Genomic DNA, 12,887 nt, shown 5'->3' with positions numbered 1-12,887 from the left:
TAGCTAGCAATCTATTACTAGACTAAAAACTTATAATATTAATTTTCAAATTGAATTTTAAAATATATAAGTAATTCTGACTAACAACAATAGAGATAGATGACCAAGCATCAAAATATTCAATTGGCTCAAATACATAAGTTCTTCATGATAGTACTAGTTGTAATAATTTAGAACAAATCTATTTTTACCTAGATGTATTTTCACAATATCCTCATCATGGAAAGTTATATTTCTATATTTGCAATGATTACACGGACATTAATTTATCGTCATTCATATAGTTTCTATCTCGCTTGGCGAATTCCACAAACTCTTTAACTTTATCAAAATATTCATCTATGATAAATCTATTTTCTAATTTATTGTGCATCCAATTTTATTCAAATACATTATAACTTAAAGAGAAATAAATTTGCAACATTAGTAAATGTGCAAAGCTAAGCTAAACATACATGTAAAGTTAAAGCTAAGCTAAATAAATTTGTAATATTATTAAGCATGTAAAAATATATATGTCTATAGTTGAAATTTAAAGTTTAATTAAATTATTGAAACCTACAATAAATTGTATTTCAAACAACCAAAGGACACTATATATTTTTGGTATATGGCTAATATTATCTTATTTATGCGTTTAATTTGTTAGCCCACCAAATCATAGTTAACATTAACCACATTTATAGTTAATATTTTTATTTTATTTTCAAACAATATCATCTTAGTCATTCTCTATTTGGTTTGTTCTTATATGTTTGTTATGAATTTCATCGATGAATATAGTTCATATATTAAAATTGTACATAGAGAGACAATTGTGAAACTGATCAACTAAACCAATGCCATTAATACCTGTTGGCACTCAAACATGTATGGTAGCAACTCGTTTAACACAACCATTGATAGTTTGACTTGGAATAATATTTTGAAACTTGAGTTGTGCTAGACTCCCATATAATATACTTAATCTACTCAAGTGATAGGTTATGCAAATCTATCTTCACAAAATTTTGATAACAAAAACATCCAAGAAATAATTTAAAAAATTTAACTTACTATTGATTTGAGCAAAAACTTACTTGTATATCAAATGAAAACCTCAAAGTTTGAACTTTCCTTCTAAGCATATTCTGAAGTCGAAACCAAGACTATCGACTCCCACTGCAATAACCTCATGTAGCACAAAAATATATGATATCAAAATCAAGATAGAATTTAAAACCTAACCTAAGCAAACTGTATGTAAATCCCAACTAGGAACCAAAACAATGGTGATGGCAAAGGCTGAGCTCACGGTCGGATCTGTTTGCGATTGGGCCGGGTGACCTGTCAGCGTCATGACCAAGGCTATGCTGCGGTCGCGGCTAGTTGAGACCTCGCTTCAAGCTCAAGGCTGAGCCTATGCCTCAACTTGCAATCGATTGATCAGGGCTGAGGTTGGGCCTTAGCTCGCAGTTGGCCGAGCTCACGCCTTGGCCAAGGCAGTGTGGGTCGGGCCGAGCTCGCCTTGGTCGAGGTCACGCCGGTCGAGCTCACCCCGGCCAAGCTTGCCTTGGCTAAGGTTGTGCCAAGCTCACCTTGGCCAAGGTCGCGCAGGTTGAGCTTGCCCCAGCCAAGCTTGCCTTGGTCGAGGTCACGCCAACCAAGCTCACCCCGATCGAGTTTGCTCTGGTCAAGACAATGCGAGAGAGGGAAGGGGAGAGGAGAGGATCGCATACCAACGGGATGCATGTCGGAGATCAGAGAGGAGAGGAGGTGCATGTCGGAGCTCAGAAAGGAGAGGAACGCCAGAGATCACAAAGAAGGAGAATGCTAGAGATTGGAGAGGAGAGATTAAAAGATTGGCTGGAAAAAAATTTAATTGAAAGCTTTAAAATCACAAACATAGTGATTGAATTAAACTTCCGTCGCTATTTTAATGACGGGTATTTAATTCCATCGCTAAAATAGCGATAGAAGTTTGATTCTGTCACTATTTTGGCAACAGAAGTTTAATTTCATTGTTATTTTAGTGATAAGATTAAGTATTGATTGCTAAAATAATGATAGATTTTAATTTCTTTGCTAAAATCTAAATTAACGATCATAGATCTAAATTTTTATTATTAAAATAGAAATAAAAATTTAAATTCGTCGTTAATTTCATCGATGAGCATAAAATGATAAATATGAATTCCCACTGGATGAGAGCGCACTTCATTAAAAAAAACGAACTTTTATATCCATCATCATTACATACTAATGAAACAAACTTGCGCTGCAAGCCTTGATAAGCATTCTCTAAGTATATTCATTGGAAACAAGGGAGGAAATCTCACTCACTCCCAGTGCTGCTTAATTTATGCATTCTCTTTATATTATTATTTCCACTCTCTCGTAAGTGTTGTGATTTAAAGATAATTTCCACGCTAGCTCTTTGACACTTTCTATATATTAATTTTGTGCATGATTGAATTGCTTGGGATTTAAAGATAACTCCCATCTTCATTAGTCTCCATGTCACTGCCAACCTCTACGTTACCATCAACCTCCTCATTGCATAGATCGATCGATCTTTGATCAGCGGTAGATTTCCGCTGCATCAGGAATTAATGAAGAAATTAAATAGCTAGCTAGTGTGACAATGTAGGAATATATTGCATACCTGTATTGAAACTTCAACGGATGTTTTTTATGCGCTTATATATCGATCGTATATTGAGGATTGGAGAACATGGCAATTGAATAAATTAAATATACGTACAACCAAAAGAAATTTAATAAAGTAGCATGGTTTCCTCGAAGAAAATGATGCATTTAGAATAATTAATACATCTTTGGATTTTGAATCCTGGGAACATGAGAATCTCAAAATGTGCTTACCACTGCACCGTATGCAGTCATCATCGGAATCACAAAAGGTAGACACTTGAGAAAGCAATCGAATTAAAACTTTGGTGGATAGATTTCGACAAGGATAGTTAGTACTTCAACGAGCAAAATTGATCATTCAGTTGGGAAGTGTCAAGACACTGGTAAGACCAGGCCACTGAATGTTCTTCTAAGGTCCAAAAGTCATTCATTGGACACTACAAAACAAACAGGATTTACCGACGGAATTATTTTTTTCCGTCTCTATTTTAGCGACGGAATTTTTTTTCCGTCGCTAATTAATTAATTAGCGACGGAATTAATTATCCGTCGCTAATTAATTAATTAGCGACGGAAAAATATTTTCCGTCGCTAATTAGCGACGGAAAATAATTCCGTCGCTAAAGTCGCGATATTATGGCTCCGCCGCGCCCTTTTCTTTTCTACCCGTTCTCGCGATTTTAGGGTTTTCGCCGCCGCTGCTCCCTCTCTCTCTGCTCCGGCGACTCCGCCGCTGGTCCCTCTCTGCTCCGGCGACTCTTTGCGCTGCTCCCTCTTTGCTCCGGCTGCTCCGCTGCTCCCTCTCTGCTCCGGCTGCTCCGGCTCTCCGGCGCTGCTCCCTCTCTGCTCCGGCTGCTCCGCTGCTCCCTCTCTGCTCCGGCGCTGCTCCCTCTTTGCTCCGGCTGCTCCGCTGCTCCCCCTCTGCTCCGCTGCTCCGGCGATTTAGCCGCTGCTCCCTCTGATCCGTCTGCTCCGCCACTGCTCCCTCTCTGCTCCGGCTCCCCCACTGCTCCCGCTCCCTCTCTACTGCTTCATCTCCGGCTGCTGCTCCCTCTCTACTCGTTCGAATCCGGCTGTTCCCTCTCCTCCAGCGAATTCCTCAAGCTCCGTCTCCTCCGGCGAACCCCTGAAGCTTCTCCTCCGGCTCTCCCTCTCCTCCGGCTTCTACTCAGGTAAAATTTTCATTTACATTTTTAATTCAGTTTTGGTATAATTTAATTCAGTTTTATTTTGTTTTTCAGTTGTGGTTTAATTTAGGTATTTTAATTCAGCTTTATTTTGTTTTATAGGTATTTTCAGTTAGGATTAATTCAGCTGTATTTGTTACAGTTTTTCACCTAGGGTTAATTTAGTTAGGGTTAAATTTCAGCTGTAATTTTTTGATTTTTCACCTAGGGTTAATTTAGTTAGGGTTAATTCAGTTGTATCTTGCACCTAAGGTTTTTCACCTAGGGTTAATTCAGCTGTATTTTTTACAGTTTTTCACCTAGGGTTATTTTAGTTAGTGTTAAATTTCAGCTGTATTTTTTTGGTTTTTCACCTAGGATTAATTTAAACATGCACGAAATACAATAGTTATTCAAAGTAGACAAACTGTTAAAAGTTTGTTTTGGAAAAGTTCAATAAAACTAGGACCCAATTTTAGAATTGATACACACTATTCTATATTCGATCAGAAAAACTCATTAAAAAAAAAAGGAATGAATGAGATCAAATAACCATTGCATGAATGAACGAGTTGTAATATCAAGGAAAATATGAATTTTATCAGTGTCATAAAATAAAAAAACTAATTTCGATCAAAAGGACATTTGAATAATATGAAGGGCCAAAATAAGGATGCATATCATGCATGATTAAATTAATTAGTTAAGTTGTTTAACAGCATGCTAATGAATTACTAAAGATTTACATAATGTCATATGTACATCATATACCTCGCCTTGTACATGATTATTTTGATTCATTAAAATTTTATTTTTTTAATAGGTAGCAATGTATATGAATAAAGCTTGGATGTACAATAGATTAGACGATGGATTTATCCGAGCTGAATTTTATGCTGGGGTTGAAGAGTTTGTGAACTTTGCTAAGAGTCATCCAGAATGTATGAATGGTGCAGAGTTACGGTGTCCGTGCAATCATTGCAAATGCAGAAATAAAGCTTTTCGTGATGAGGATACCGTCAAAGTGCATATCTGTAAAAATGGTTTTGTTCCAAACTATTACAATTGGTATTGTCACGGGGAGCCTTATGTCTCAGAACGAATTGGAACTTCGGCTGCTTCTTCATCTGGCACAAATGTTTTAGATGAATCAACATCTAATGATCAGATGATGCAATCAATGGTTTATGACGCTATTAATGCAGTAGATCCATCTAATGTAGATGAACTACCAACACCTGCAGTCCAGCAACTATATGACATGTTAAAGGCTAGTGAAAGAGAAGTGTGGGAAGGTATTCCATCTGGTCATTCCCAACTATCAGCTACTGCAAGATTATTGAACATCAAAGCTGAACATCATTTCTCAGAACGATGTTACGATGACATTTGTCAATTGATGTCAGAGTTGCTCCCTGCTGATCACCAAATGACTGATAGTTTTTACAGTACAAAGAAATTGGTGAGGGGTTTAGGTTTGCCCGTAGAGAAGATCGATTGTTGTATAAACAATTGCATGATATATTGGAATGAAGACAGTGAACTGATGGAATGCAAATGTTGTGGTCACCCTCGCTACAAGCATCGTAGTCGCATTGCAGGGAAGAAAAAGAAAAATATTGCATGGAAGGTTATGTATTATTTTCCCTTAACTGCTAGACTTCAACGCTTGTATGCATCTGCCGCCACAGCTTCCCACATGAGTTGGCATCATCAGCATATGCACGAAGGAGGTATAATGTGTCATCCTTGTGATTCCCCTGCATGGAAACATCTTGATACAATATTTCCTACATTTGCGATGGAACCACGTAATGTGAGATTGGGACTTTCTGCAGATGGATTTCAACCATTTGGTCAGTCAGGACAACAATATTCATCTTGGCCAGTTATTTTAACACCTTATAATTTACCGCCATGGATGTGCATGAAAGATGAATTTATGTTTCTGACTGTGCTTATTCCAGGTCCAACGAACCCGAAAGAGAAGATAGATATTTTCTTGCAACCTCTGATTGCCGAGTTGAATGAATTATGGAATGTAGGATCAGAGACTTATGATGTTGCAAGTAAAACCAATTTTACCTTGCATGCTGCTTTATTATGGACAATTAGTGATTTTCCAGCATACTCTATGTTATCGGGATGGAGCACAGCTGGTAAATTAGCATGCCCACATTGCATGACAGAGTCTGATGCATTTTCATTACCATGCAGTGGAAAGGTATCTTGGTTTGATAATCACCGTAAATTTTTGCCACTTGAACACCCTTTCAGGAGAAATAAGAAAAATTTCCTAAAGAATGTTGAAGTCAGAAAATTACAACCAACAATGAAGTCAGGTGCAGAAATCATTGACCAAATAGACAGTTATGGTTTTCTACCAGTATATGATCAAAATTCTGAGGAGATAAATAAATACATTGTCCGGATGTGCAAGTGTGGTTGGAAGAAAAGAAGCATTTTCTGGGACCTGCCGTACTGGAAGTATTTATTGATTCGACATAATTTAGATGTGATGCATGTCGAGAAAAATATTTTTGATAATATATTTAATACAGTGATGAATGTTCCTGGAAGAACTAAAGACACTGCAAAATCACGAGAGGAATTAAAAGATTGGTTAACAGACCAGAATTGCATCAGAATGAAACAACAAGAAAATATCCAAAGGCTTGTTATACATTAGACAGAGAAGGTAAACAAGCTTTATGTAGTTGGTTGAAACAGGTAAAATTCCCTGATGGGTATGCTTCCAACATGGCACGATGCGTGGATATGAATAGGTTAAAAATGTTTGGAATGAAGAGTCATGATTGTCATGTGTTCATGCAAAGACTTATGTCAATAGCTTTTCATGACCTTCTGCCTAATAATGTTTGGCAAGCACTTACAGAACTGAGTCTATTTTTCAGAGATTTGTCTGCCAGGTGTATTATGACGGCCGATATGCTTAAGCTTGAAAAAGATATTCCTGTCATATTATGTAAGCTTGAGCGTATATTTCCACCAAGTTTTTTTGATTCAATGGAACATCTACCAGTTCACCTACCTTATGAGGCACAATTAGGTGGTCCTGTTCAATATAGATGGATGTATCCCTTTGAAAGATTTTTGAGAAAATTAAAGAATAATGTTCGCAACAAAGCCAGAGTCGAGGGATCTATATGCAATGCTTATTTGGTTGAAGAAGCTACTTCTTTCTGCTCCTATTATTTTGCTGATAATGTCAACACGAGACATCGCAAGAATCCCAGAAATTATGATGATACTCAGCCAATTGATCCTTCATTGCTGTCTATTTTCAAGTTTCCTGGCAAACCATTTGGTGCTTCTAATTCAAGATGGTTAAATCAACAAGAATATCATGCTGCAAGAACATATATACTCCTGAATTGTGAGGAGGTCAAACCATACATAAGGTGAGTTGATTGATATAATCAACTAGTAATCCCTATTTAGTTAATCTTGATTCTGATTAATTGTTATTTAACTTTTAATCTATTTCAGCCTTTACGAACAACAACTTCAATATGAAAATCCATCTATCAGTCAAAGTGAAGTCGAGGAAAAGTTAGAGACAGAATTTGCACTGTGGTTTCAAATCTATGTAAGTTAAAGAAAAAAAATTTTTCATACAGGAATATCAAAGTTTTATCTAATTTATATCATATATATTATTATAGGTGAGCGATCGTAGATTATCAAATGTGGAAGATGGAAGGATAATAAATCTTGCATCTGGACCCCTCCGTAAGATACAAGTATATTCTGGTTACTACGTTAATGGTTTCAAATTCCACGTGACACAACGGGAATCACAAAGATTGACTTTTAATGCTGGTGTTTACGTAAAAGGATCTATCAACAACAATAACTCAGAATTTGATTATTACGGAAGACTCGAAGAAATTATTGAGATTGAATATCCTGCCTTACCCATTAAAAGATGTGTGTTATTCAAATGTTTTTGGTATGATCCGACTCCCAGAACAGGAACCAGAATACACTCAAACTACAATTTAGTTGAGGTTAATGCAAACAAAAGGTTTAACAAGTTTGAACCTTTCATTTTTGCGGTCCAAGCGGGTCAGGTTTTCTATCTTGAATATCCGACAAAGGCAAGAAGAGTTATAAGAAAATATGTGGACTAAACAGTTGGTGCAAGTATCTGATTATCCAGTTAGAACCATGTGTGCTTTTCTTTCTCAAGAAACTATGCACATTCTTGCTTCACATGATAGGTTGTTTTTCCTTGGAGTTTCAGATCCATCATTCTAATTTGTTGGTTTATTTTCCTGTAGGTATCGGTCCCTATGTGGAGGTAGCATTTTATCATAGACGTTCACGAACTTTACTAGTGACGGACGCTGTCATCTTTGTCCCAAGGCAGCCACGAGTATTTTTGAAGTTTGTTTCTATAAGATTGATTGCCCCTTATTATTATTGTTGTTTTTTCCCTCCCCAAATGGATATGATTGACTTGAGGGTCTACAAATTTGTGTTGTATTAAGATATTATTGTATTAAGACTGTATTAATGTTGTATTCAGATATTTTGATATGTGGTGTATTCAGATTAATGTGATGTCTTTTGATATGTATTGTATTTTGATATGTTGGTGGATTTTGATATATAGAGAACAATGTGATTGTAATATTGTATTTATAGATTTTGATATATAAACAGGAAATTCAAAAAAAAATAATTTATACTAATATAATTAATTAATAGCGACGGAATTTATCATTCCGTCGCTAATAACCCGAGAATATTTTTTTGTTAAATTAGCGACGGAAAAATAAAATCCGTCGCTAATACACGATTTTTTTTTATTTTTTTTCATTAAAATTAGCGACGGATTTTATATTTCCGTCGCTAATTAACGACGGATTTTATAATTTCGTCAGTAATAAACATTTTTTTTATTTTTTATTCTTAAAATTAGCAACGGATTTTATATTTCCGTCGCTAATTAGCAACGGATTTTATAAATCCATCGCTAATAAACGAATTTTTTTATTTTTTTCCTTAAAATTAGCGATGGATTTATAAAATCCGTCGCTAATTAGCGACGGATTTTATAAATCCGTCGCTAAGTCGCGTTTTTTTTTTCCTCTTAAAATTAGCGACGGATTTTATATTTCCGTCGCTAATTAGCGACGGATTTTATAAATCCGTCGTTAATAAACGAATTTTTTTATTTTTTTCTCTTAAAATTAGCGACGGAATTATATTTCCGTCGCTATTAATTAGAGACAGAATTAAATTTCCGTCGCTAACTTTAGAGACGAAATTTTAAATCCGTCGTTAATAATTAGAGACGGAATATTAATTCCGTCGCTAATTAGCGACGGAAATTTGTATTCCGTCGCTAAAGTGACGTCAGCGACCAAATTTTACGCGACGGTTGATTTTCGTCGCTATTCGGTCGTTAAGTTATATTAGCGACCGAATAGTGACGGAATTGGTCCGTCGCTATTTCCGTAAATTTTTGTTGTGGCAGGGGTTCATCTCTTAAAGATCGGGGGCACTTTTCACCCTCTATATAAAGTAATGGTGATAGCATTAACAATACAAAAATATCCCCAAATAACAACGAAATTAACGATCAAATTTAATCTGATCATTATATTAGTGATTGATATAGTATTTCGATCGCTAAATAGCGATAATAATTAATTCGATCGCTAATTATCCTAATCCTGCATGCATCCAAATATAGTGTTTGAATCAGGGTTTGATCATTAAAATGAGCCACAAAACCAGTATTTGATCACTAAAAATAAATGTAAATGTCACTTACGAACCAGGGTTCGATCGTTAAAAATAACGATCGACTCAATATTCGATCGCCTACATTCCAATTATTAATAGTTGTAAATGTCACTTACGATGAAATAGATGATAGAGAGATGTTCAGCAATGAAGAGTTAATAGAGTCTAACGATGAAGAATTAGAAATTATTAATGTTAATAATTTGGAGTGTAATGATGATTAAAGTTTAAAGTTGAAAACTGTTATTGTTATGAATATGCTTGCTTTTTACATGTTGGATGGTGTATGTATTGTAATGTTAATTATTTTACAGATATCAACTAGTCTACTAGTACATAGTGGTCAGATTGTGTTAAGTATTATTGGAGGTTGATATATATTGATGTTATTAGTAATTTAAATTTATTTCTTTTTTATAATAAAAATAACATATTTTCGTGCAGTTGTATTCTTAATGGTTATGGTATGGTTGCGTATATCTCAAAAAAACTTTAAAGAATATGATAGTGTGCTTTTAGTAGATTAAGATATTAAAGATTTTTTTATCATGATTTATTGATAAGTAATTTAAATATTACTAATATTGTTTATTATTCTCTAATACTAATATTTTTGATATTTTTTAAAAAATATATACTTGTGAGTTGAGCTACAAGAAAAAATTAAAAATAATATGAGATAATTATTGTCAAAAAATATGCAAAGACTCAAATGTACAAGTGGAGAAAATATTTAAAAAAATATTAAATATGCCTGATAAGATTTGGATTATATATGATAGGCTTGTGATATAGTTTGGATATATTTTGATGTAAATAAGGTATAAATTAGAAAAATAGGGATATGGTGTTGAAATTTATGAAAAATTAACAACAAAAATGGTAACTTCCGTCGCTATTTTCTAAAAAAAATCTAAATTATATAGTTTTAGCGATCAATTTATAATTCGGTTGTTATATCTTCCATTTTTTTGGGTGGAAAATTTATATTAGCTACTGAATTAATATTCGATCGCTAAATCAATTTATGATAAAAATTTTTATGATTTTTTTATTGCTAAACGGGTTTAGCGATTGAAGTTTCGATCATTAAATGTAGGTATTTTTGTAATGTAAGAGATACCTAGAAGATAACATTTTACTATTTTCTTTTCACTATTATCTTTCCTCTTCGATTCTTTCTCTTTCAATTTGACTTAAGCATTGGAGGAGTCATGCCAAAGTACGCTTTGATCTCCTTTTAACTAAGGGTGTAATCGAATTGACCTGAGCTAAATATTAAGAGGCTCGAATTTGAGCTTAATTAAATTTCCCTAATTAAGCTCGAGCTCGGCTCGAGTTCTATTTGAGCTTTAATTCTTAAGTTCGAGTTTGGCTTGTAATAAAATTAAATAGTTCACGAATGGTTCGAGTTCAGTTCAAAAATAACTCGTTTAAAAGTTAAACGAACTTAGTTCTAGTTTGGTTCAAAAATAGTTTATTTGTATGTTAAACGAGTTTTGTTCGCGTTTAGCTCGTTAATATATAGTATTTATAATTCATGTAATATATATATATATATATATATAAATGATATGATGGGCGAGCTTCTTAACGAACACGTTCGTAAGCATCTTAATGCATGAACACGTTCGCGAGCCTCTTAATAAACACGTTCGCGAGTCTCTTAATGAATATATGCTCGCGAGCTCACGAATCAAATACTGTTGAGTTCGAGCTTTGCTCGATAATATTTTTGAGTTTGAAATCATACTCGAGCTCGGCTCGTTAATTTAATCGAACGAATTTTTTTTCGAATCGAGACCTGAATAGTTCACGAATGGCTTGGCTTGTTTACACTCGCTCCTACTTCTAACATCTTTTCTGTTTTATTTCCCATCTTTTCAATAGCAGACGTCAAAGATCTTCGCTCAAGTCCATACAATTACTGATTCGATAGGAGTCGACCCGACAACGGCCAATCCAATTAACAACAACCGACTTAGTAGAAATTGACCCAGCGAAATCGATTTGATGTACATCCGACCTACTTAAGGTGCCATGGAGACACAGTGAAGAGTCATCCCACCCCTAATCTCGAACCTAAATCAAAATTTGTTTGCTAGACCAACAGAGATCAGGGGGGAAAAAACTACTTGTGAGATAAAAGTATGTAACAAAAAGATTATGCCGAGATCGTGTTTAAAAGATCACTGGAACAGAATAGAGTTTTAATGGCTGCAAGTTTGACATTAGTACCAATTAGTGAGGCAGGAGCAATCCTAATATCAACTCACTGGGTTTTCCAAAGTAGCAGTTCAAGTTTTATGTTTTTGAAGATTAGGTGATAAGATAATAGTGTTGGGATAATAATCAAAGTCCTACATTGGAAATATATAAAAAAGATCCTGGAGTTATAAGATGAAAAATATCTCATTGGTACGAGGCCTTTTGGGTAATGCTCAAAAATAAAATCATGAGAGCGTGGACCCAAAGTGGACAATATCGTACAGTTGTGGAGATATATATGGATTCCATCGGATCTAACAGTGGTATCAGAGCGGATCCATGTAATGGGGGGAACTCCTATTAAGGGGTCCGTTGGGACCGTTAAAGGGCAGGTCCATTGGGATTTGTACCAATAAGGAGTTAAAGAGGGGCTCCCAGTAGTCCTTTGTTTGAGGAGTAGATTGTTGGGATAACAATCAATATGGAAAAGATCTTGGGGTTATAAGATGAAAAATATCTCATTGGTACGAGGCCTTTTGGGTAATGCCCAAAAATAAAAATGAGAGCGTGGGCCCAAAGTGGACAATATCGTACCGTTGTGGAGATATATATGGATTTCATTGGATCTAACAAATAGAGCTAAATTATATCCTCTTATAATGCTTTGTTTGGATATGTGAGAGCAAGTTCATTAACAGAAAGGAAAGGAAAAATAAGAGAGGAAAAGTAAAATATTTATGTTCTCCTTTTTAAAAAGGATGGAAGGTTTATTAACGTAACATATGTTACCTTATTTGGGAGGAAAAAAAGGAGAATGAAAATTAAATTTATAAATTTATAAAAATACATCACTTTTTAAAAAAGATAACGTGACGGATGAAAAATGATAAAATTTATGTCAATATTATATGTAAAATTTGGGATATAGAAGGTCCTAAAATAAACAACGTATGTTCTTTGGATAAATCCCTGTTCTTGGAGAAGAAGAGGAAGAAGATTAGAGTTATTTATCTTTGTTCTCTTGGATTTTATTTCTGAAAAAATTTACGATGAAGGTCGACGCTAACGTCGACGTCGTAGAGTGTGAGTGGTTGAATAGTAAAC

At 34.8% G+C, this 12,887-nt stretch overlaps 1 protein-coding gene across 1 annotated transcript in view; it reads left to right on the top strand.

Moving 5' to 3' along the window:
* The first annotated feature begins 6,480 nt into the window (after positions 1-6,480).
* Positions 6,481-12,887, top strand: part of LOC141811568 (uncharacterized) — a 12,944-nt gene continuing 6,537 nt past the window's right edge. The window contains exons 1-3 of the mRNA XM_074699587.1: positions 6,481-7,219; positions 7,308-7,407; positions 7,484-7,886. Of these exons, the coding sequence (XP_074555688.1) occupies positions 6,558-7,219; positions 7,308-7,407; positions 7,484-7,886 (1,165 nt within the window). The 5' untranslated portion in view covers positions 6,481-6,557. The remainder of the gene's footprint in view (positions 7,220-7,307; positions 7,408-7,483; positions 7,887-12,887) is intronic.

Source organism: Curcuma longa, chromosome 17 (genome assembly GCF_044706935.1).
Source record: "Curcuma longa cultivar G26 ecotype Majalengka, Jawa Barat chromosome 17, ITB_CL_G26_1.1, whole genome shotgun sequence".
NCBI classification, from domain to species: Eukaryota; Viridiplantae; Streptophyta; class Magnoliopsida; order Zingiberales; family Zingiberaceae; genus Curcuma; species Curcuma longa.
Note: the sequence above shows the minus strand (reverse complement) of the source record. Positions and strands in the feature narration are given on the sequence as shown.